The sequence below is a fragment of the Panulirus ornatus genome, chromosome 48 (assembly GCF_036320965.1).
Source record: "Panulirus ornatus isolate Po-2019 chromosome 48, ASM3632096v1, whole genome shotgun sequence".
NCBI classification, from domain to species: domain Eukaryota; kingdom Metazoa; phylum Arthropoda; class Malacostraca; order Decapoda; family Palinuridae; genus Panulirus; species Panulirus ornatus.
Window position 1 is genome coordinate 13,957,568 of NC_092271.1, and position 27,113 is coordinate 13,984,680.

General features: G+C 39.7%; 1 protein-coding gene across 5 annotated transcripts in view; it reads left to right on the top strand.

Moving 5' to 3' along the window:
• LOC139764113 (uncharacterized) overlaps positions 1-27,113 on the top strand; it is a 50,692-nt gene that overhangs the window by 12,138 nt on the left and 11,441 nt on the right. For 4 of the 5 annotated variants that reach the window (XM_071690608.1, XM_071690610.1, XM_071690607.1 and 1 more), the window contains 3 exons: positions 4,703-5,025; positions 6,453-6,676; positions 19,783-27,065. In XM_071690608.1, the coding sequence (XP_071546709.1) occupies positions 4,703-5,025; positions 6,453-6,676; positions 19,783-21,493 (2,258 nt within the window). In that variant the 3' untranslated portion in view covers positions 21,494-27,065. Of the gene's footprint in view, positions 1-4,702; positions 5,026-6,452; positions 6,677-19,782; positions 27,066-27,113 lie in introns of those variants that run through there. The other variant, XM_071690611.1, reaches the window with a different exon arrangement.

Here is a 27,113-nt window from a genome sequence, read left to right on the forward strand (position 1 = left end):
GACAGAATTCATCAAAGCCATATCTTGGAAAAAATAGAAGAAAATATAATTTTAAGAATTTTCCAAGGTTTTGATTGTTTGTCTTTTAAAGATGAAAGGTTGTAGTTGCTAGAAAAGGCATGAGTGTTTAGAGTTCCAAAGCTGTGCCATTAAGGGAGAGAAACATATCTGTGTGGCCCTCCCAAAAGTTGCTAATGACTACACAGTAATTATGCTGTACAGTGCTAAACCCTTGCCTCAGAACTACAATACTCCAGATGTATTAGTTTCCACCAATAGATTCATATCCATCATATGCTTGTCCTCTCCATAATAGACTGCATAACACAACAAAGCAGACACCCCGTAACCCAAACTGTCATCACAAACTTTTCATAATGGACCGCGAACAGTTCTTTGAGAGATGTAGGGACATAGAAACCAGAGGACTTAACATGAAATTGAGAAAGAAAATTGTTAAGTAAAAAATGTAAAGTACTCCTGTGGTACAAGATCAGTGGATGAATAGAACAGAATGACTTAGGACATCGTAATGCAGACATCATACATAAACTTAAGATGAACAATAGTTGAGAATATTCAAGAGATGGGGAACCCACAAGTGTAAAACTCCCTCCCTGTATGGTACAAAACACACAACCCTCCACTTCAGATGCAAACACAGCCACCCCACTGAACCCAGATCTTGATCAAAACATTATTCTGCCTGATATCAACAGCATAAAAAACAAACAAGCAGGGCGACTCAACATAGATCATATCATACACATAGCCCCTGTACAAGAAACCAGATTTACACCCACATTCACCCTCTCCCCTCTTGTATTACCATACTCTCAAGATAAGGCAGACAACATGGACAAAGAGAAGAACTTATGAACACCGCTTAACACAAAACAAATCATAGACAAGGACAGCATTCAAAATTCTATTTGTAAATATAGAATTGCAAAGTACCTACAATACAATCAGCACCTGGATTACCCTCTCCATCACCTCACCCTCCAAGATACACATCCTTACTACAAAACTTTACCACATGCCAAACTTTTTTTATTAAGAGATTTAATCATCCTCTACCCTACCACCACCCATACAGAAGACTCTTAAGGTGAATTACTTGTGAACTAACCTTACCCACCCAATATCCTAATTCTCTGCAACCTAACAACCAGCCTTCCAGCCCAACACCACAACCCTACCTCATCAAACATTACCTTTTGCACTTCTATTCTGCATCTAGGACTACATGTTATGCACTGCATTAACTCTGCCTCACCCGCTTCCCATTTTGATGGCACTCCACCTAAGCTACCCAGTTCATACAGTCAACAACAAAAACATTTATATTACAGAAAAGCAGGTTAACCAACATTTACAGAATATATAGATTTCACATTCCAAAACTTTGTCTTAGACAGTTTTACATCTTTAGGTCCTGTGATCCTCCATTTCAGCAGTACCGTATCAGTAATGAAGGCAACAAAAAACAGAAACAGACATAGGTAGCACTATAATCCAAACTTCTTCCTGCAAGGTGCATATCCCATAAGGGAAGGAATTACTGTCAAACAAAGCCATTCACCAACAGCAAGCTCAAAAACACCTTCATCAGCTTAATAATTAAAAAGCAGACAGCAAACTGGCATTCCCGCCTTGACACAGTGAACAACAGAACCAACTGTACTTGATTCACAAACAGTGAGGAAAATTCACATCTTCCACACCACCCAAGATTCCTTACATGAAACACTGACAATGCAGCAAATTCCAATCTCCCAAAGAATGGAAGTAGTCATTAATTATCAGTCAGAAATCAGCCACAAACCTACCACACCCCAAAACAGGACATTCCTGAGAGAGCAATAAGTAATTCACTTAGACACAGCTTCTTTCCCACCAGGACATTCCTGAGTGAGAAATAAGTAATTCACTTAGACACAGCTTCTTTCCCACTTTTCACTTTAATTCACTCATAACTTGCTTAAAACTGTAAGTTTCTCCCCTACACCAATATCAGTCCAAGTTATCACTAACATTGTCAACCACTCTTGGCTATACAACAAAATTCCTTACATCTGGAAACTTTTTAATGTGATAACCGTGATGAAATCTTTCAAACTCTTCAACTCCCTTTGACACCCAATTCATTTCACTGCTGTATCAGTCAAAACATCGCACACTCACCCACCCAGCATGGCTTTACATTACATGTAAGCCTCATACAACACATTCTGGTGGCTTTATCAAACCACAACCCCCAAACCCCATCCTGCATAAAAAGTGGATGTAGACATCAACAAAGCAATCGACACCATCGTCACCCAAAAAATTACTATATTCCAGGCTCTATAAAAATGACAAAAACTGATGGGCCAGCTCCATAGTTTGCCATCAAGCTAGATTATACACAAATGTATTACTCTTGTAACTCAGGTTCTACAATGTAGTCACTCAGAGACCTGTTCTTTTTCCAACCCTCTTCACTCTTTTCCTACATGACCTCCCTCCACTGCAGTGGGCATGTATTATCAGGTGCAAATGGCCACAAAAGTATATCACAGCACTCCACCAGCAACAAGAAACATGCAGCACTACATAGTGTAATTGTAGCACTGGCTTGCTCAAAATGTAGTTTCCTTCCACACAGAAATCCACAGTCACCCTCAACCCCAGACAGATATGGAACCCCATAGACCCTCACATCACCGATCATGACGGACTGTCTCCTCCCAGAAAAAAACGACTGTATTGGGCTTCACACACAACATGCAATATTCACTTTCCAAACAAAGTAGATGCCCTCAATGGCACAAATTTTAGACAAGAAGAGAATCTCTTAGTATTTTCTACAAACAATATATCTCCTCCACTGTACTATGCCTCATCTGCCTGGTTGCTCACTCTTTCAAAAGCAAACATATCAAAATTACAAATTACAGTAAGCCCTCGATTTAATTTACTAATCACGGGAGGGGGTGTTCGTTAATGTAACCTATGGGCCATTTTTTTAGTACACTGTACAATATACAGTTATACAATATACAGCTCATACACTTTCTGTTAACTCCTCTGGTACTTGATGCCATTTTGAAATGTAAGGATTGCAAAATTATTTAATAGATAAAGTCACAATTCTCTATATACAACCTGACTGCACTGTAGCTTGAGGCAGACTGAGACTGAGACAAAGCGAGTACCCCATACTACCAAAAATGAGTATGATATGAAATGCTCATGATGTGGCATTTGAGATTTTTTTTATCTATTTTCTTATTATTATTGATTGATGTATTATTATTTGCCTGGCTCATTAAATCTGAAATCTGTTCTGTCAAGGGTCCATTCAATCAAGGGTTTACTGTACAGAAAAAATGATCAGTTACTTTGCAGCCACAAATATTTATCACCAGCACAATGAAACATATTTCCAATGCAATCCTATCTCAGTTTTTTGAGCACACAGTTCTATGCAACTGTACCAGCTGCTTTTCAACTGAGATACTTCTTGACCACCCATTAACCTTTTAGAGATAAAAAGCCCTCATGCTTGAGCCATTTGTACTCATAGTTGTCCCTTCCCTAGCAAACACCTTGCTGACAAGCCATTTACTCTGAAACAATCTGACAAATATTAAACAGATATCTTCCTAATCTAATCTTGAAATTAAGGAAGATGTGGCTGAGTTGCTGGAGACATTCAGAGGTTCTGATCACTGAGTAACTTTAGTAGTTGGAGGCTGAAGAACTCCAAGAGGAGAGGGTAGAAACATCCCTTGCCACACACTTCTGTGCAACCAAGGGATGGCAGAAGCATTCGATTGTTGAGATAAGGTTATGTCCTTCTTTAACAAATATATTCCAACCATGAACATTCCCTAGTGTTCTCTAGATTGTTATAAAATCATCAGTTACCCAAAGGTAGATTCATTTATAGGGAAAGAGGTAGCTGACAAAGCCAATATTGGAAGCTTTGTGAGAAGGCTTAAGAAAATTTCTCCACCTCCAGTTGAAACTTTGTGAATTAGGTAATCTAGAGGACAGTATACACATACCTTACACCCTCTCTCTTCCCTTCCCAGTAACCCCCACTCCATCCCATCCCATTCTACTACCACCTCAAGCACTCATCACTACATTTTTTGGTAAGTTTTCAGTGGTATATTGCTCTTAAGCTGTTTTATGTACAATCTTTCCCCAAGAGTTTTTTCGTACCTATTCTCTGTTTCCTGCATGTGAGGTTGTGCCAAGAACAGAAAAAATGGCCTTATTTGCTTACATCCACTCTCTAGCTGTCATGTATAATGCACCAAAATCAGAGATCATATTAACAATCATGCCTTACAGGCCTTTCTTTGATTTCCCTAGACATCTTCAAATACTGTTATTCAGCCCATTGCTCCCTATATACCATTTTTTTCCAAACTGCTTCATCCCCTGCATGCCTCACATCCTCTTACATGTTCAGACACTGAGTTAGAAAAAATTTTCGGCTCGGCAGCATAGCTTCCTTTATATGCTGGGTTTCATTTGCATATATAAAGACAGATCATGCAGTGATAGGTTTCTCAGGAACCTAATCCCATCACAAAATGGGAGCTAGGTATGTTATAAAACAAGTGGCCTGTGCTGTCAGTGCTATGTAAGTAATGTACGAATTGTCTCTGTCTCTCTCTTTTTCATAAGGAGTTTTTACTTTTAGGGGATGCTGGCATATACATGTTGGTGGAGGATATTCTCTCCATGAACACTGGTATCAACTTACAAGATATAACAGCTGATACTGTGCTATGTCTACCAGAATTAACAAGCATAATAAAGAAAATCATTAAGAATTATAGAAGCCTGTCTCTCCAACACCTTGTATCTGCATACTGTCAGCATGATACCCACAGCAGAAGTGAAACATCTCCAGATACATGCAAAATCACGGTAGATGATATTGCTGTGTTGTTAAGGTGTGCTCCTCCTGAAGCAGATGATGATAATCACCATCAGGAAGCCCTTCTGCAACTTGAATTACAGGTAATAGTCGGAGAACAGATTTTCAACTTGTTTGCATATTTGTTATTACAGAAATAAAGTATAGCTTTCCAGAATTGTTTCTGGCATTTTGATCACAGCATACTAACTCTCATCTACAGAATTATCTCCCTAACATCCTTCATTATTTCTGTTATTGTGCCCTCTGCATTAACCATGCCTTAGGCAGCCATTTTCCTCTATTTATCCACCACCCCTATTCTATGAAAGTCCTTCTTTACATCTTTTTTTAACAAGCTTCCAGCTTAACTTTAAGTTAAGTCCTCTGGTTGCTGTATTCCTACATCTGTCAAAGGACAGGTCACTGTCCACATCATCAATCTGTTTTAAAAATGTAGAGGTTGTGATCAGGTCACCGTTCTCACTCTTCCCTCTTGCAAGGTGGGCAAATTTAAACCCATCCTTTCCCTGTACCTAGCTATCTTGATTCTGATACCATCAATGTTTCCCTCCTCTGGACTTTCTCTTTAAGCTCTTTAGGTGCATTGATCAAACTTAAGATGCATGTTCTAGTCTTGGCCTTATTTAGGATTTGAACTGTGAGTTAGATAGAGCATCAGCAAAAAAGATTGTCCCCTCCCCATTCATTTTCAGAGGCAAAACATGGCTAAGGTTTCTTGTGGGTACAATCATGTGATGCTTTCAGGGTGAAATCATCATACTTTTGAGATCTGAGACAGTGTTTGTAAAGTTGTTTTCTCCAGAAACATGCATCAGTGTGCCTCAGGCTGTCTTGAGGGAAGGATGTTCTTTCTTTACTCTTCCAGATTGCCACTTCATTTTGGGAATTTTACTTTTGGGTACTGTATCTCTTCCACCTGTTCTTCAAGATGATTAGCTATTACTTTTCTAAGAAGGAGAAACCTCAAATTCTTGCCTAGAAGCAAGAAAATGTGAGTACACATGAGATTTTAGGGGCCGCTGAGTGCTCAGAACTCATTATCAGGCAGCTACTTCTTGTGACACCTCATTCAGGAGGTTAAGACCCTGTAGACATAGAATACTTCAGGAACCTTGCCAGTTTCATGCCCAAACACCTGCAGGTAGTAATCAAGGCCAAAGTAGAGATGATAAAGTAATAAAGTGTAAGTGTGACATCGCCTTTGAAAATGTTTGGGAGGCAGACATATAAGGCTGGTTGAATAAAGGTAAAAGTATTTTATACTTGCAGATAATGAGTTGTTGTGTTTACTTCATTTGAATGGAGTTGTATCTCTTTTCATGTAGTAATATGTAAGGTCAAAAAAATATATTTGAGTGTTAAATATGATTAAGAAAATATATTTAATTAAGGTGCAGAGTGAGTAGATTATTAGTGAAATGTGATTTAGAGTGTTAAATGAAAAATAGCCCACCATGTAATAGCATTATATCTCAGTTTCACTCATTATATTCATATATTTTTTCAGTCTGTAAGAAATAAGCCATTGGAAGATGTACCTCCTTTAGGGTGGAAGCAAGTGTTTGCTTTGACTCTAGCAGTGTTGCGCCGTGTTATCCCAAGTGAAGTCTGGGGTTCTGCTCATAACTTGTGTGTTATGAAAAGAGCTATTAAGAACATCCTTATGTTGGGACGTTTTGATAAGCTGTATCTAGGAAATCTCCTTGGGAACATCAAAACAAATTGTTGCAGGTAAATTATTTCATTGTCAAACATTTTTTATCAAAATACTTGCCATGAATGTGTTTGCTCACCAAATTTTCTTGGTTTATTTGGTATCAACAGTTCTTAATAGGGAATAAGGGAGTAAGATTCAATACTACCCTTGGATCTCCCTTGTCTCTTATGAAGTGACTGATAGGGGTGTGTGGGGCTTAGAAACCTTATCTTGTATTTTTTCTTTCTAAAGACAGGAACATGGACAGTACCCAAGTAAGGACTTGTGCTTGAAGGCTAAGGTTGGGTTGTCTAAATATAAGTGGTTGTGACTAGATAGAAATGAAGGGTGATGTAGATGCTTATTATGAAAAGGGAAACTTAGGTATTTGGGTGAAAGAGTTGAAATGGGAGGGGGTAGAATGGGTTAGGAATGCTCAGTTTGTATAGTCCAGGGTTAGTGACAAGACTGCATCAAAGGAAAGGGTGGCACTTTTGATGAAAATGGAGCTATGGGACTGTATTGAAATGTTTAAGAAGTGAGGCCATGATTGATGTGGGTTAGAATGTCTGTAGATTATGAGAGTTGGGTGATTATTCATGCTTATGCCCCTCATATTGGGGAAAAAAAAGAGTGCTTTCAACGAGTTGACTGAGTACCTTGGCAGTTTTGATGCAAGGGATAGAATCTTGGCAGAGGGGGATATAAAGGCAAGGATGGATAATGTGGCAGTTGAAGGTATGACTTTGGGGGTAGGGCATGGGCGCTCAGGTGTAAATGAAAATGAGGAAAAGCTTGTCAAGTCATATACTGAAAGAAGAGTGGTGATGGGAATACACATTAAAAAAAGTGTATGCAGAAGTATACATGGATGAGTGGTGTTAGAGGTCAGTAGGCATTGTTGGATGATATGGTAATTGACAGGCATGTAGAGGCAAAGATGTTGGATGTGAAAATGCATATGCTGATATATGGTCAAAATGTGGTGTTTTAAAATTGAACAGAAGAAAGCAAGTGTCACTTAGAAATGCAGGGAGAAATCAAGTCTCAACTCTGATAACTCAGCTTATGTTGGTGATCTCTCCATCCAAGATTGTGCACAGGTTCAAATTGATAAAGGAGACATGTTCATTGTGACATAGGGAACAAGTATGTGAATGAGAAGGGGACAGAAAATGATTTGAAATGAGTAAATTGGAATCATTAGCATATGAGAAAATAGAGTTAGAAGTTGATGGGAGATGTTTATGAGGAGAAGTCAGTGGATTGAAAATTTAATTTTGGCTTTGACGCGGGAGACAGCGACAAAGCAAAATAAAATATAATTAAGTGGATCCATATACTATGCTTTAGTACTACCGTATGTTACTGTACTGTAAATCTCCATAATGTTTGTCATTGTGAGATTGAACACCAAGTGTTTTATACAGCTGAACAAATTAATTAGGCATTGAATCACCATGAGTCATACGTACATTAAATAACCTTACCAACCAGTCAATAATACAGTCACCCCCTTTTTTGATAAATTCCACTGCAATACCATCCAAACCTGCTGCCTTGCCGGCTTTCATCTTCCGCAAAGCTTTTACTACCTCTTCTCTGTTTACCAAATCATTTTCCCTAACCCTCTCACTTCGCACACCACCTATATATATATATATATATATATATATTCTCCCTGGGGTTAGGGGAGAAAGAATACTTCCCAGGTATTCCCTGCGTGTCGTAGACGGCGACTAAAAGGGGAGGGAGCGGGTGGCTGGAAATCCTCCCCTCTTATTTTTTTTTTTCATTTTCCGAAAGAAGGAACAGAGAAGGGGGCCAGGTGAGGATATTCCCTCAAAGGCCCAGTCCTCTGTTTTCTAACGCTACCTTGCTAATGCGGGAAGTGGCGAATAGTATGAAAGATTAAAAGTTTTAGCAGACTAACAGTTGACCTAATTTGTATGAATATGAGCATTAATTACATATCTATAACTGATTAGTATCCTTTGCCATTGTCTCAGTATAAACATCTGTGCATCATGTGATCACAGCATTAACACTTTGAGGTTAGATCTTCAAAGCAAAGAACAATCATAATCTTTTTTATTTTACCATAATTTGGTATGTCTTATATTTAGTTGTCAAAATATCACTGATAGTTAGCTTTAATTTAGAATTATTATATTATTTTGAGATAATGTAAGCAGAACAAAGAAATATATGAAATTAGAAATTTTAGCACAAAATCAATAGGTGTCTTTTTTTGTGTGTGTGTGTGTGTTGAAGGCTTCAGTTATGGACAGAAGTCCACTTCAAGACCAGGCCTTAATTTTGATAAAGTGAGAATTATGAAGCAGAAAAAGACAAGACAAGGGAAAGTATTTACAAATTTTTGAGGAGTTGAAAGACTTTTCTTTTGAGATGTTTGGGGTCATAGGTATTGGGAAAGACATGAGAAGGTAGAGAGATTCAAAGCTTCAATGTGTAGGGAAAGAAGCAGGTATCAAAACAGCCCACCCTTGAGTTGCCACTGGACACAATAACCATGTAATGTAACAGTTCACTGAGTATTGCATGGTCTAGCTGGTGGGAGGAGCATACAAGGAGCCAGCTCTTGGGAGCAGAAACCAAAGTAATACCTATAGAAGAGCAAAAGTGAGCCAACATTGCAGCGTAGGGCAAGGGGGTCAAGTTTGGAAGTTAGCCAGGGACACTTTATAAGTCAGACTGCTTTTGACTCAACTTTGTCAAATAAGGATACAGAGCTAGAACCACCCCAAATGTGAGAGCAGTACTCCATACAAGGATGAATCAATCTCTTCTATAAATGGAACAACTGTTCAGAAGAGAAATTTCAACATCTAAAAAGGACACCCAGTTTCTTAGAGGCAGTCTTAGCTATTCCTGTAATGTGAGGTTTCTGAGAAAAGAGTGGATGTTACAGTAATACCATATATGTTCATTGAGTCAAGAGGTGGAATTACAAAACAGTCAAAGGAGAGGCAAGAGCTGAGGAGTTTTCAGTAGAGAGATGGGTTGAAAGTGAGCCTTGGAGGCATTAAACTTAACAAGATTTCGTGTACCCCACTGAGATATCCTGTCTGTCTGAGTTTAGTAAGGAAGCTGTGTCAAGACAAGATGCAGATTGAATGAGAGAAGAGGAAGCAAAATTGAAGGATGCGGATGAATGAAGTGTTGAGTTGCCAGCATATGAGTGTATTGTATTATTTGTGGAGGAGGGGAAACAGTTGAAAAAAAAAGAGGAAAAGTGTAGGGGACAGGACAGAACCTTGAGGGACACCACTGTTGGTAGAGAAAAAGAGAGAGGCTGATCCATCAAGAACCACAGAGATAGATTGGCCAGAGAGGAAGCTAGATATGAAGGAGCAAAGCAATGGAAGGAAGACAAAAGAGGGGAGGTTAGAGATGAGACCCCGATGCCACACCATCAAAGCCTTAGATATGGGTGAGACCCTGATGCCACACCCTGTCAAAGCCTTAGATATGTCAAGGGCAACTACACATGACTTCACAAAATCTTTCAGGTATGATAAACAGACATTACTGAGATAGGAAAGAGTATCACCTGTGGATCTCGCCGTATGGAAGCCATGCTGTTGATCACAGAGAAGACAGTGATTTTCAAGGTGTTTAAGGACATGGGAGTTGAGGATTGATTCAAAGACTTTGGAAATGGTAGATGTCAGTGCAATAGGACAATAGTTAAAGGAATCAGAATGGTCACCCTTCATTGGGATGGGATGTATCAATGTGTGTCTCCAAGGAGAAGGAAAAGTGTTGGTTTTTAAGCAGAAACAGAACAGATGAGCAAACACAGGTGCAAGTTTAAAGGCACAATCTTTCAGTACATGGGGATGGATGCCATTAAGACCACAAGCCTTGCTTGTGTCCAGAGAAAGAAGCGCTGTTTGGACAGTCTGAAAAGAGATTATGGGAAGAGGCATAGGATTAGTAAGAGGAGCATCAAGGGGTGAAGGAATGTTAAAGTCAACCAAGTTTGAGTTAGAGAAGGAATGGGAACCAAGGAGAGTTGCTCTGTCAGAACAGAAAAGTGAAGAAAGGTAGAGCAACAGAAGTTGTCTGAGATACCTTTAGCTAAAGACCAGAGAGAACTATCAGTGGATGACAAGGAGAGGTTAATGCACTTCCTTTGAATAAAGGAATGCTTCACCTCACAGATAATGTGCTTGCAGTGATTATGGGCAGTGATAAAAGCAGAATGGGAGCCAGAGGAAAGAGAGTTTTCCTAAGCTCAATATGCCTGACCACTTGTCTGAATGGCCTTAAAACAGGAATGGGTGAACCATGGATTGGATGAAGATGTCATGAAGGTGGGGATGAATGCTTCCATTCCTGCAAGAATAATCTCTACTACGTGTTTGGCGGAGACAGAAGCATCACCACATAAGAGAGAGTATTTACTCAAGGAAAGTCAGAAAAGAAGTTATGTAAGTTCTTCCAGTCAGCTTTGTTGAGGTGCCAGTATTTATGCTTAGAAGGAGCATGAGAGTGTGATCAGAAGGACGAATTGGGGGCGAGATTGTGAATTTACAGCAGGATGGACTAGAGGTGAAAAACAAATCCAGAATATTAGGTATATGATAGGATGGGAGATAATTTGCTCTAAATCTTTAAGAATGGAGAAAATGAGGGTTTCAATCCCTCCAGTATCTGTATGGGAGGATTTCAACCATTCCCTATGGTGAACGTTGAAATCCCTGAGGTAGAGGATCTCGGCCTGCAGGTGAGAGGGTGTCACAATCTCATGGCAGGCATTTTGATAGTTGAAGAAGATATAAAATTTGTTGAAATAGGTGAGCAATAAGTGAAACAGAGGAAAAGTGTGGTAGTAGGAAGACAGACCTTGAACCACATAACATCAAAGTTTGGAGACTCAAGGTCCTTGAGGTGTGCAATAGGTGTTTATGTTGGAATAGGCATAAACATCACCTTTGAACCGGAATTGTTAGTGGAGGTCATAGTTAGATATGAAAAATGGAACTTGTCAGAACATCTTTTGACAACTGTGTCTCAGAGTGAAGCAGATATTAGGAGAGGTACAAGACAGATGGTGTTCAACTGAGGAGAGGTTACTAGAGAGACCACGAATGTTGGTATGGTAAATAGATAAAGAGAAATGTCTCACAGAGAGGAAAAGGTCATGGAAGGGGCGGTACAATTACTGCCAGAGCCCCCCCCTCTCATCAGCAGTAGAGTCAGGCAGAAACCCAGAGATTCTTAGCACCCCATGATACCAGGGACTAGGGGCTGTAGATTTGATGGACTCTTATCTTATTGATATTTATATATGTTTGAGTGGACAGGAAATGACAAGAGTACTTAAGTAAAAAAAGTAATAATGATAAGCAATGTTTGATTAGGTGTATGATGCTTGTAAGATGTTGGTAGGATTAGCCCAGTAATCATTTCTGATTAGACATATGGTAAGACCAGCACTCCTGACATGGAGAGTGCAAGATGCTTCTGGACACCACTTTAATGCTCCTCAATTAGGACAGTAGTACCACCCTGGGCAGCTGTTGTTAACAACGTACTACCTGATGGTGTTGCTCCAAAGGTAGGGGACGGGATAATCCTTGAGTTAGCTGGGTTACTGGGAGGGGCAAATACACTACCACCTTAGTGTTCCCTCTCACTGGTGGCAGAATCACACAATAAAGTGTAGTCATAGGAGTATGCCTTATATTTGCAGGTGTCATGGGAGGGGCCATTACTCTTCTACTTGAGCCTTCCCTTTCGCTGGCAGCAGAGTCACACAAAAATTACTCATCCACCGAAATTACTTATCAGCCTTTTGATCCTCATTAATAATTCTCATCAACCACTGGAAAGGCTTATTGATTACACTTACACTTAAAGAAAGTTTTGATTAAAGGAAGGAACACTGTTGAACAAGCACGTATTGTCCACCTGATGCCAGGAACAGTCAGGTGGATCTGTCATTTATTGAGACGAAACTTGTCTATACTCAAGAGACATAAGCAAAGCTTTATAAAATAGCATTATTGCTGACACTCTCATTCTATTTTACCTAATAATCGACTGAAATTTCCCAATAAACATCCATGGTACAACTTGGGGTGTAGCATTATCTGCAAACAACAGATATTCAAGGCCTTTTAAAGTGTAGCATTATTTGCGAACAACAGGTATCCAAGGGCTTTTAAAGTGAAGCATTATCAGCTAAGAACAGATATTCAAGGGCTTTTAAATATAGTACTATCTGCAAACAACAGATATCTAATGGCTTTTTAGTTGTAGCAATGTCTGCAAAAAAAAAAAAAAAAAAAAAAGATATCCAAGGGCTTTTAAGTGTAGCATTATTTGTAAACAGCATATTTCCAAGGTCTAAAAGCTTAGCATTATATGCAAACAACAGATATCCAGGCAATATTTCGACCACACATTCGTATTCCGCGTGAAAAATAGTACTTGTGAGGTTATCAAGCAAATTATTATAAAATACCAAAAATTGCAGGTAATAGTTTAGGGTATCATTTGCCTTAAAATAGAAGTATTACTTACTGAAACACTTCTATTCTCTATATAATCATGGAAATTGCCTCATTATGTTTACTAGGCCAGAATATAAGTAAGACTTCATCTCGTACTGTTGTGGCTAGGTTAAGTTAGGTTAGGTTTCTTGAGTTAGCTTGACTTTTCTCTGTATTCCATAGATTTACCCCACATTTTCCCTCGATTTCAATGTCCTGCATACTTTGGGGAATTTACCCTTTTGTGAGTATATGTTGTTTTTGTTTTACTAGATTGCTGCATTTCTAATACTATTCTAGTAATGTTTCCAATACTCTGATTCTCACCACTTTACATAAGATAAATTCACTTGTAAGTATATGTTAACTGAGTTTGGAAGCATTAGGTTCAGCAGGGTTGAGGGACAAGTCATTTTGGATGTAAGTTTGAATGGAGAAAAATTGGAGGAAGTGAAGTGTTTTGGAATCTGGAAGTGGACTTGGCTGTGGAAGGAACCTCAGAAGTGGAAGTGAGTCATAGGATGGGCTAGGGAGTAAAGTTTCTGGTAGCATTCAGGAATGTGTTGAAAGAGAGAATGTTATCTCGGAGAGCAAAAATGGGTGTGTTTGAAGGAAAAATAGTTCCAACATTATTATATGGTTGTGAGGAATGGGCTCTAGACAGGGTTGTCTAGAGGAGGGTGGATATGTTGGAAATGAAATGTTTTACGACAGTATGTGGTGTGAGGTGGTTTGTTTGATCAAATGAATAATGAAAGGGTAAGAGAAATGTTTGGTAATAAAAATAGAGTGGTTGAGAGAGCAGAATAGGGTGTGTTAAGATGGTTTGAACATATGGAGAAAATGAGTGAGGAAATATTGACAGAGAGGATATATGTGTGGAAGGAACAAGGAGAAGCGGGAGACCAAACTGGAGGTGGGAGGATAGAGTGAAAATGTTTTTGAGTGATTGGGACCTGAACATGCAGGAGGGTGAAAGGTGTGCAAGGAATAGATTGAATTGGAATGCTGTATACTGGGGTCAATGTGCTATCAGTGGACTGAACCAGGGCATGTGAAGCATCCGGGGTAAACCATGGAAATGTGTGTGGGGCCTGGAAGTGGATAGGAAGATGTGGTTTGAGTGCATTACACATGACAGCTAGAAATGGGTGTGAGTGGATGTGGCCTTTCTTTGAATGTTTCCTGGCGCTACCTCACTGTTGCAGGGGATGGCGATGCTGTTTCCTGTGGGGCAGGGTGGTGCCAGGAATGGAGAAAGGCGAGCAGGTATGAATCTGTAGTACATGTTTATATATCTATATGTATGTGTTTGTGTATACATGTTTGTATATGTATATGTACATGTGTGTGCATATATATGTATATGTGTGTATGTGAGTGGATGGGTTTGTCTTTGTTTCCTGGCACTACCTCATTAACATGGGAAATGCTGATCAAGTATTATAATGATAAATAATTACATGTTATGATCTATTTGATTTACTATTAGGTCCCTTTGTACTATTTTGATATTCATACTCCTTTGAAATCTGTAGTTCAGCAACTGCTTAGCCCCAAGGTTGTCAGACTAGAGACATAAGAGTGTACATGGAAAGTCTAAAAACTGAAGTGGCTCCACTTTAGTTCTAGGTGACCAAGTATTGGTAGTTATTAGGTTACAGGCAATACATTAGAAGCAGGCTCCCATTATAAAGCTCATTAGTTGTTGAGGCCCTTCATTAAGTAGCAACATCCTATATCACAATCCCTCATCTTATGTATTACCATATCTATGGAGAGTTAATGAGTGTAATTACCGAATGAGGGAAGTTACCTTTTGAAAGATAACAAGTTTAATTACTGAATGAGAGAAGCTTCCTTGTCACTCCATGCTCTTGTAGAACAAGGTTGGGTTATAAATCTTAAGTTTCACTAGGCAAACTACTCTTGTATTTTTAGTTGCACAGATTACTTGCCTTGTACTGAGATTTATCTGAAGACTTTCAGGCATTTTTTAACTTATTCACTGCTGCTGTTAAGTATACACCACAGTATTCTGTTTTCACTGCAAGTGGAGTGCATCTGATAAAAGAGTTTGAATTGCCAACCCTTGTGTGTAGGTTTGATATATAGTCAGTGATGTTTTTAGTGGCTTCCCCACCATTATTACTAGATGCCATGATGTAAATCTCATCCATGAATTGGTTAGTTTGTATGGAGATAATTAAGAGAGTTTGTGTGAGATATTTGCCCTCTTAATATGTACTTGTAATGATTTGTGCAAATGTGACACTCTTGCAAAATAATAGATGTTAGTAGTGAAAACCTGTAGCGATTATATTTGTAAATAAAAAAAAAGATACCACACATCTGTTTGTCTACATGACAGTACTGACAGTGTATTTCATATGCTTGAGAATGAAGCAGCCCAAGTTAAGGGCATGTAAAACACAGAAAATGTTTCTCTAAACTATATTTTATTTTATTTGCAAAAGTATTTATTTATTTATTGTACTTTGTCGCTGTCTCCCACATTAGTGAGGAAGCACAAGGAAACAGACGAAAGAATGGCCCAACCTGTCCACATACACATGTATATACATACACGCCCACACACGCACATATACATAACTATACATTTCAATGTATACATACATTGTACATACACAGACAAATGTATATATATACATGCACATATTCATACTTGCTGCCCTCAGTTATTCCCGTCGCCACCCCGCTGCACATGAAATAACAACCCCCTCCCCCCACTTGCACATGAGGTAGCGCTAAGAAAAGATAACAAAGGCCACATTCATTCACACTCAGTCTCTAGCTGTCTTGTATAATACACTGAAACCACAGCTCCCTTTCCACATCCAGGCCCCACAAAACTTTCCACGGTTTACCCCAGACACTTCACATGCCTTGGTTTAATCCATTGACAGCACGTCGACACCAGTAGACCACATCGTTCCAATTCACTCTATTCCTTGCACGCCTTTCACCCTCCTGCATGTTCAGGCCCCAATCACTCAAAATCTTTTTCACTCCATCCTTCCACCTCCAATTTGGTCTCCCGCTTCTCCTTGTTCCCTCCACCTCTGACACATATATCCTCTTTGTCAATCTTTCCTCACTCATTCTCTTCATGTGACAAACCATTTCAAAACACCCTCTTCTGCTCTCTCAACCACACTCTTTTTATTACCACACATCTCTCTTACCCTTTCATTGCTTACTCGATCAAACCACCTCACACCACATGTCCTTAAACATCTCATTACCAACACATTCACCCTCCTCCGCACAACTCTATCTATAGCCCACACCATGCAACCATATAACATTGTTGGAACCACTGTTCCTTCAAACATACCCATTTTTGCTTTGCGAGATAATGTTATCGCCTTCCACACATTCTTCAACACTCCCAGAACCTTCGCTCCCTCCCCCACCCTGTGACTCGCTTCCGATTCCATGGTTCCATCCACTGGTAAATCCACTCCCAGATATCTAAAACACTTCACTTCCTCCAGTTTTTCTCCAGTCAAACTTACCTCCCAGTTGACTTGTCTGTCAACCCCACTTCCTCCAGTTTTTCTCCAATCAAACTTACCTCCCAGTTGACTTGTCCCTCAACGCTACTGTACCTAATAACTTTGCTTTTATTCACATTTACTCTCAGCTTTCTTTCACACACTTTACCAAACTTAGTCACCAGCTTCTGCAGTTTCTCACCTGAGTCAGCCACCAGCGCTGTGTCATCAGTGAACAACAGCTGACTCACTTTCCGAGCCCTCTCATCCACAACATACTGCATACTTGCTCCTCTCTCCAAAAATATTGCAGTCACCCCCTAACAACCCCATCCATAAACAAATTATACAACCATGGAGAAATGACGCACCCCTGCTGCAAACCGAAATTGACTGGGAACCGGTCACTTTCCTCTCTTCCTACTTGTACACGTGCCTTACATCCTTGATAAAAACTTTTCACTGCTTCTAGCAACTTGCCTCCCACACCATATACTCTTAATACCTTCCATAGAGCATCTTTATCAACTCTATCATATACCTTCTCCAGAGCCATAAATGCTACATATAAATCCATTTGTTTTTCTAAGTATTTCTCACATACATTCTTCAAAGCAAACCCCTGATCCACACATCATCTACCACTTCTGAAACCACACTGCTCTTCCCCAATCTGATGCTCTGTACATGCCTTCACCCTCTCAATCAATACCCTCCCATATGATTTGCGAGGAATACTCGACAAACTTATACCTCTGTAATATAAACACTCGCCTTTATCCCCTTTGCCTTTGTACAATGGCACTATGCATGCATTCTACTTCACCATTAACCATACATACACTGATTATCCTGACCAACTAATCAACAACACAGTCACCCCTATTTTAATATATTCCACTGAAATACCATCCAAACCCGCCACCTCGCTGGCTTTCATCTTCCACAAAGCTTTCACTACCTCTTCTCTGTTCACCAAATCATTCTCCCTGATCCTCTCACTTCATACACCACCTCAACCAAAACACCCTGTATCTGCCACTCTATCATCTAACACATTCAACAAACCTTCAAAGTACTCACTCATCTCCTTCTCACATCACTACTACTTGTTATTACCTCCCCATTAGCCCCCTCCTTGTATTTTAACTGTCTAAATTTTCTAAAAGGGGAAACAGAAGAAGGAGTCATGCGGGGAGTGCTCATCCTCCTTGAAGGCTCAGATTGGGGTGTCTAAATATGTGTGGATGTAACCAAGATGAGGAAAAAGGAGAGATAGGTAGTATGTTTGAGGAAAGGAACCTGGATGTTTTGGCTCTGAGTGAAACGAAGCTCAAGGGTAAAGAGGAGGAGTGGTTTGGGAATGTCTTGGGAGTAAAGTCAGGGGTTGGTGAGAGGATAAGAGCAAAGGAAGGAGTAGCACTACTCCTGAAACAGGAGTTGTGGGAGTATGTGATAGTGTAAGAAAGTAAACTCTAGAATGATATAGGTAGAACTGAAAGTGGATGGAGAGAGATGGGTGATTATTGGTGCCTATGCTCCCCTGGTCATGAGAAGAAAGATCACGAGAGGCAAGTGTTTTGGAAGCAGGTGAGTGAGTGTGTTAGCAGTTTTGATGCACGAGATTGGGTTATAGTGATGGGTGATTTGAATGCAAAGGTGAGTAATGTGGCAGTTGAGGGAATAATTGGTGTACGCGGGGTGTTCAGTGTTGTAAATGGAAATGGTGAAGAGCTTGTAGATTTGTGTGCTGAAAAAGGACTGATGATTGGAAATACCTGGTTTAAAAAGAGTGGTATATATAAGTACATATGTAAGTAGGAGAGATGGCCTGAGAGCATTATTGGATTATGTGTTAATTGATGAGAGACTTTTGGATGTTAATGTGCTGAGAGGTGCAACTGGAGGGATGTCTGATCATTATCTTGTGGAGGCGAAGGTGAAAATTTGTAGAGGTTTTCAGAAAAGAAGAGAGAATGTTGGGGTGAAGAGAGTGGTGGAAGTAAGTGAACTTAGGAAGGAGACTTGTGTGAGGAAGTACCAGGAGAGTCTGAGTGCAGAATGGAAAAAGGACGTAAGGGGAGTGGGGGAGGAATGGGATGTATTTTGGGAAGCAGTGATGGCTTAAGCAAATGATGCTTGTGGCATGAGAAAGGTGGGAGGTGGGAAGATTAGAAAGGGTAGTGAGTGGTGGGATGAAGAAGTAAGATTATTAGTGAAAGAGAAGAGAGAGGTATTTGGATGTTTTTTGCAGGGAAATAGTGCGAATGACTGGGAGATGTATAAAAGAAAGAGGCAGAAGGTCAAGAGAAAGGTGCAAGAGGTGAAAAAGAGGGCAAATGAGAGTTGGGATGAGAGAGTATGATTAAATTTTAGGGAGAATAAAAAGATGTTTTGGAAGGAGGTAAATAAAGTGCATAAAACAAGAGAACAAATGGGAACATCGGTATTTGCAAAAGTATGTGTAGTTATTTGTAATACCTAACATACTGAGTATAGAATATTTGAAAATCTCCAACTTGCCAAATGTACAGTGGATATAAGGATTGCTGCAGTGAAATGGTTAAGTGAGCTAACTGGCTGTGGTGAATCCCAAACCTTATGACTGATCAGTTACTTATTCTTGGCTCCAGATTGGAGAGTGTTTCGCTGTCTATAGCTTTAGGGAGATGTGGACATTGTTTTTGTAATAAGGCTTAGCTTTTAACTGTTTGTCTAAATGCCATTACTGATGGGTGAGCTCATACATGTATATGGTACTTCATTGCTAAGATGTTTTCAGATAAAGAAATTGGCCTCATCCCAATTAGAATGAATTTTCTGGAAAATTCAGTGAAGTTGGCTTTGATCTCATAGAATTGTAAGATATAGTTTTTAAAGGCAAAAGTTTGCACCCAGAATTTCATTTGATTGATTATTTTCTTCTTTTCATAATGATTTTCTAATTATTAACACTTAATTGAACATTTTTTTTTAAATGCACTTAGTCCATACTCCTCTGTCCATCTTATCCATTTTTCTCTGCCACAAATATGGTACTTGTTCCTTTAGCAATTATTGTGTTCTGACATATTTATTCTGATACATATTTTGTTACAGGTGGGCTGCATCTCTGGAATCTTTCAGTAAGAAAACATATATTATATCAAAAGTGTACTTGTGGATTATAGTTCGTCTTGTTATGAGTATATTGCATTCTTTCATGTATGTTACAGAAACATATAGTCTCCGATACCAACTTGTCTTTTACCGCAAGAGTGTGTGGCAGAAGCAACATGATAAAGCAGTTTGTACTCTTATAAAGAGTGGTACTCTTAGAAGACTTAATAAAAAGCAAGTAGAGTTGATATCATACCTTCATGTGCCCACCACACATGTATCCCAAAGCACAGAAAAAAAAAGTTTTCCTCGAATCAGGTTTTTGCCAAAATTGAGAGGTGTGAGGCCTATTATACCAGTTCGCAGATTTGGAATATTGCCGTCATTCATAAATAAGGCTCGTCTCGTACTTAATGAGCTTTGTACCTTTAACAAGAAAGGAAGTGTTGCTACAAAATCTGCCTCTGGACTGCAATTTGCATGGCGTGACTATGTCAAAAAATTAGCTACATGTCAAGACACCAGACCTTTGTATTTTGTACGTGCAGATGTCCAAGATGCCTATGGGTCAATAGTACACTCCAAACTTTTTGAGTTACTGCAAGAGAGCTCTCAAAGGTTACCCCATATACTTAAATTTGGACAGTATTCAGCTTTGAAGAGAATGGGGCAAACATTTTCGAGACCTACTTTCTTCCTTTTAGATGATAAAGGTCAGCCTACATGTTCCTTATCAAGAGGAGGAGGGAGTCTTGTTGAAATGGGCGCTCCCCTTATCATAAATACAAATGAAGTTTTAGATGCAATTAAAAAACTTGTTTGTGCACAGGTGTTAAGTAATGGCCTACACCAGCGACTGTTGGTGACTCGTGGTTTACCCCAAGGTGGAGTTTTGTCAGGTGTTCTTTGTGAATTTTATTATTCCTCAGTGTGTGCTACACATTTAGCACATTACAATACTGGCACCAGTATCCTCATGCGTGCTGTTGATGATTTTCTGTTTTTATCTACCTCTCATAATGAGGCAGAACGGTTCTTGGAGCAGTTAAATTATGGTATGCCTGATTTCAACTGTTACATAAACAAGGCAAAAACTGTACACAACCTGTATGCAAGAAGTGAATATCGTGTTTCCTTTGCTGGTGTCATTGTTTGTTTGAAATCATGCCAACTTCTTGTTGATACCTCTCGTGTGGTATTTGGACACCCAAGATATTCTCTACGTCTTAATCAGTTCAAAGCTCCTGGGTATTTAGTAGCAAATCGTCTCCAGCAAGTAAGCTTAGCACGTCTGCCACCTCACATAGTGGATCCATCATACACAAAATTGAGAGGCCTAATTTGTAATGTCTGGCGAGCTGGATTTATGGCTGGTATAAGATTGTTAACTATGCTGCATACTCTCCTTGCTCCAAGAGGTCCTGTGAATGCTAACTTTATTACATCCACAGTGGTTAAAGTAGGGCATAAAGTTTGTAGGCATATAAGGGCAGTTTGGAGACGTGCTGATGTTGAATTAAAACTCCCAAGTTCAGTCATTTTGATAGCTTATATTGGTGGTATTTGCGTGATGCAACAATGGCCAGGCAAGCAAAGGTGGCCTGATATTCATTCTCGCCTTAAAGGTATAGTGAAGCATCTTCGTGCAAATGTGCCTGATAACTGTTGTGTCTTTTTGCCTACATTACCCTCTGTTCATAAACAAATGTAGACAGCAAACTTTATATTCCATTAACCTTGTGCCATGGGATATAAAAGATAAGGAATTTTATGATAAATTAATACGTGAAAAATAGATCTTAAAAACCTATTTCAATATATGTATTGTACACTGATTTTTTCTTTTTATTTTCAAAAACTTTTGTAATATTATTGAAAGTGTAATATCCCCTCAGTGAGGTAGCTTAAGAATGGATGTAAGAAAATGAAGCCTTAATTTCTTGGCACTGCCATATTAACATGGGATATGACAAACAAACATGGAAAAAGGTGAGATCTTCAGGGTCTTTCTGCATGACTTCACATTATCTCTGGCAAACCTATCATGAAGGTCGTTTAATATGCACACGACCTAACAATCACATCACTACACCCTGACACCACAATAGCAACACCAAATGTGCAGCACTACATTACAATGATCCACCTAAAATTGAATATCTGCATCTCTACAGAAGTGTTCAGTTTCTCCATTAACCCTGGACAGACAAATCTAGCTCTTAGTTAACTTGAATGGACAGTCTATCCCAAAAAACAACAAATAAATGCCCCCAACACAAAATGGCACCAGATTTGGAAAAAAAAAAAAAAGAGAATCTCAACATCTTAAACAAATGCATGTATATTGCCATTGTACAAAAGCAAAGGAGATGAAGGTGAGTGTTCAAACTACAAAGGCATAAGTTTATTAAATATTTCTGGAAAATTATATGGGAGGGTATTGATTGAGAACATCAGATTGGGGAAGAGCAGTGTGGGTTCAGAAGCGGTAGAGGATGTGTGGATCAGTTGTTTACTATGAAGAATATGTGTGAGAGGTACTTAGAAAAATAGATGGATTTGTATGTGGCATTTATGGATATCGAGAAGGCATATGATAGGGTTGATAGAGATGCTTTGTGGAAGGTCTTAAGATTGTATGTTGTTGAATGTAAGTTGCTAGAAGAAGTGAAAAGTTTTTACCAAGGATGTAAGGCAAGTGTATGAATAGGAAGAGAGGAGAGTGATTGGTTCCCAGTGAATGTCGGTCTGTTGTTGGGGTGTGTGATGTCCCCATGGTTATTTAATTTGTTTATGGATGGGGTGGTTAGGGAGGTAAATGCAAGGGTTTTGGAGAGAGGGGAGTAGAGGGCCTAGGAAGCAAGTCAGTTGTTGTTCACCAATGATACAGCTGTAGTGGCTGATTCGAGTGAGAAACTTCAGATGTTGGTGATTGAGTTTGAAAAAGTGTGTGAAAGGAGAAAGATGATAGTAAATGTGAATAAGAGCATGGTTATTAGGTTCATTAGGGTTGAGGGACAAGTTAATTGGGATGTAAATTTGAATGGAGAACAATGAAGGAAGTGAAACATTTTAGATATCTAGGAGTGGACTTGGCAGTGAATGGAACCATGGAAACGTAGGTGAATCACAGGGTGGGGAGGGGGTGAAGGTTCTGGGAGTGATGAAAAATGTATGGAAGGAGAGGATGGTATCTCAGAGAGCAAAGATGGTTATGTTTGAGGGAATAGTAGTTCCAACAATGTTGTATGGTTGCAAGGCATGGGCTATAGATAGGGTTGTACATGCTGTTAATGGATTGAACCAGGGCATGTGAAGTGTCTGGGATAAACCATGGAAAGTTTCGTGGGGCCTGGATGTGGAAAGGGAGCTGTGGTTTCAGTGCATTATACAGGACAGCTAGACTGAGTGTGAATGAATGTGGCCTTTGTTGTCTTTTCCTAGTGCTACCTCACGCACGTTCGGTGGGAGGGGGTTGTCATTTCATGTGTGGCGGGGTGGCAACGGGAATGAACAAAGGCAGCAAGTATGAATTATGTACATATGTATATGTCTGTGTATGTATATAGATGTATACATTGAAATATATAGGTATATATATGTGCATGTGAGGATGTGTATGTATATACGCATCCGTCACAAACCGACATTCACTGAGAACCAGTCACTTTCCTCTCTTACTACTCGTACACATGCCTTACATCCTCGATAAAAACTTTTCACTGCTTCTAGCAACTTGCCTCAAACACCACATATTCTTAATACCTTCCACAGAGCATCTCTATCAACTCTATCATATGCCTTCTCCAGAGCCATAAATGCTACATACAAATCCATTTGCTTTTCCAAGTATATCTCACATACATTCTTCAAAGCAAACACCTGATCCACACATCCTCTACCACTTCTGAAACCACACTGCTCTTCCCCAATCTGATGCTCTGTACATGCTTTCACCCTCTCAATCAATACCCTCCCATATAATTTCCCAGGAATACTCAACAAACTTATACCTCTGTACTTTGAGCACTCACCTTTATCCTGCCTTTGTACAATGGCACTATACATGCACTCCGCCAATCCTCAGGCACCTCACCATTAGTCATACATACATTTAATATCCTTACTAGCCAGTCAACAACACAGTCACCCCCTTTTTTTTTAATAAATTCCACTGCAATACCATCCAAACCCAGTGCCTTGCCAGCTTTCATCTTCTGCAAAGCTTTTACTACCTCGTCTCAGTTTACCAAATTATTCTCCATCTCCTCACATCACCACTACTTGTTATTACCTCCCCATTAGCCCCCTTCACTGATGTTCCCATTTGTTCTCTTGTCTTATGCACTTTATTTACCTCCTTCCAAAACATCTTTTTATTCTCCCTAAAATTTAAAGATACTCTTTCACCCCAACTCATTTGCCCTCTTCTTCACCTCTTGCACCCTTCTCTTGACCTCCTGCCTCTCTTTTTTTTTTTTTTTTTTTATACATCTCCCAGTCATTTGTGCTATTTCCCTGCAAAAATCTTCCAAATGCCTTTCTCTTCTCTTTCAGTAATAATCTTAATTCTTCATCCCACCACTCACTACCCTTTCTAATCTGCCCACCTCCCACGCTTCTCATGCCACAAGCATCTTTTGCACAAGCCATCACTGCTTCCCTAAACACATCCCATTTCTCCCCCACTCCCCTTACGTCCTTTGCTCTCACCTTTTTCCATTCTGAACTCAGTCTCTCCTGGTACTTCCTCACACAAGTCTCCTTCCCAAGCTCACTAACTCTCACCACTCTCTTCACCCCAACATTCTCTCTTCTTTTCTGAAAACCTCTATAAATCTTCACCTTTGCCTCCACAAGATAATGATCAGACATCCCTCCAGTTACACATTAACATCCAAAAGTCTCTCTTTCACGTGCCTATCAATTAACACATAATCCAGTAATGCTCTCTGGCCATCTCTCCTACTTACATAGGTATACTTATATATATCCCTCTTTTTAAACCAGGTATTCCCAATCACCAGTCCTTTTTCGGCACATAAATCTACAAGCTCTTCACCATTTCCATTTATGATGCTGAACACCCCATGTACACCAATTATTCCCTCAACTGCCACATTACTCACCTTTGCATTCAGATCACCCATCACTATAACCTGGTCTCGTGCATCAAGACTACTAACACACTAGCTCAGCTGCTCCCAAAACACTTGCCTCTCATGATCTTTCTTCTCAAGCCCAGGTGCATATGCATTAATAATCACCCATCTCTCTCCATCCACTTTCAGGTTTACCCATATCAGTCTAGAGTTTACTTTCTTACACTCTATCACATACTCCCACAACTCCTGTTTCAGGAGTAGCGCTACTCCTTCCCTTGCTCTTGTACTCTCACCAACCCCTGACTTTACTCCCAAGACATTCCCAAACCACTCTTCCCCTTTACCCTTGAGCTTCGTTTCACTCAGAGCCAAAACATCCAGGTTCCTTTCCTCAAACATACTACCTATGTCTCCTTATTTCTCATCTTGGTTACATCCACACACATTTAGACACCCTAATCTGAGCCTTCGAGGAGGATGAGCATTCCCCACGTGACTCCTCGTTATGTTTCCCCATTTAGAAAGTTAAAATACAAGGTGGGGAGGGTTTCATTGAATAACCTTACCAACCAGTCAACAATACAGTCACCCCCTGTTTTAATAGATTCCAATGCAATTCCATCCAAACCTGCTGCATTGCCGGCTTTCATCTTCTGCAAAGCTTTTACTACCTCTTCTCTGTTTACCAAATCATTCTCCCTAACCCTCTCACTTTGCACACCACCTCGACCAAAACACCCTATATTTGCCACTCTATCATCAAACACATTCAACAAACCTTCAAAATACTCACTCCATCTCTTCACATCAACACTACCAGTTATCACTTCCCCATTAGCCCCCTTCACTGATGTTCCCATTTGTTCCCCTGTCTTACGCACTTTATTTACCTCCTTCCAAAACATCTTTTTATCCTCCCTAAAGTTGAATGATACTCTCTCACCCCAACTCTCATTTGCCCTCTTTTTCACCTCTTACACCCTTCTCTTGACCTCGTGCCACTTTATTTTATACATCTCCCAGTCCTTTGCATTATTTCCCTGCAAAAACCATCCAAATGCCTCTCTCTTCTCCTTCACTAATAATCTTACTTCTTCATCCCACCACTCACTACCCTTTCTAATCTGTCCACCTCCCACGCTTCTCATGCCACAAGCATCTTTTGCGCAATCCATCACTTCTTCCCTAAATACATCCCATTCCTCCCCCACTCCCCTTACGTCCTTTGTTCTCACCTTTTTCCATTCTGTACTCAGTCTCTCCTGGTACTTCCTCACACAAGTCTCCTTCCCAAGCTCACTTACTCTCACCACTCTCTTCACCCCAACATTCTCTCTTGTTTTCTGAAAACTTCTACAAATCTTCACCTTTGCCTCCACAAGATGATGATCAGACATCCTTCAGTTGCACCTCTCAGCACATTAACATCCTAAAGTCTCTTTTGCTCTCCTATCAATTAACACATAATCCAATAACGCTCTCTGGCCATCTCTCCTACTTACATACATATACTTATGTATATCTCTCTTTTTAAACCTGGTATTCTCAATCACCAGTCCTTTTTCAGCTCATGAATCTACAAGCTCTTACCATTTACAACCCTGAACACCCCATGTACACCAATTATTCCCTCAACTGCCATATTACTCACCTTTGCATTCAAGTCACCCATCACTATAACCTGGTCTTGTGCGTCAAAACTACTACACCCTCACTCAGCTGCTCCCAAAACACTTGCCCCTCATGATCTTTCTTCTCATGCCCAGGTGCATATTCACCAATAATCACCCACCTCTCTTCATCCACTTTCAGTTTTACCCATATCAGTCTAGTGTTTACTTTCTTCCACTATATCACTTACTCCCACCACTCCTCTTTCAGGAGTAGTGCTACTCCTTCCCTTGCTCTTGTCCTCTCACTAACCCCTGACTTTACTTCCAAGACATTCCCAAACCACTCTTCCCCTTTACCCTTGAGCTTCGTTACACTCAGAGCCAAAACATCCAGGTTCCTTTCCACAAACATACTACATATCTCTCCCTTTTTTCTCATCTTGGTTACATCCACACACATTTAGACACCCCAATTTGAGCCTTCGAGGAGCATGAACACTCTCCACGTGACTCCTTCTTCTGTTTCCACTTTTAGAAAGTTAAAATACAAGTTATATATATATATATATATATATATATATATATATATATATATATATATATATATATTGAG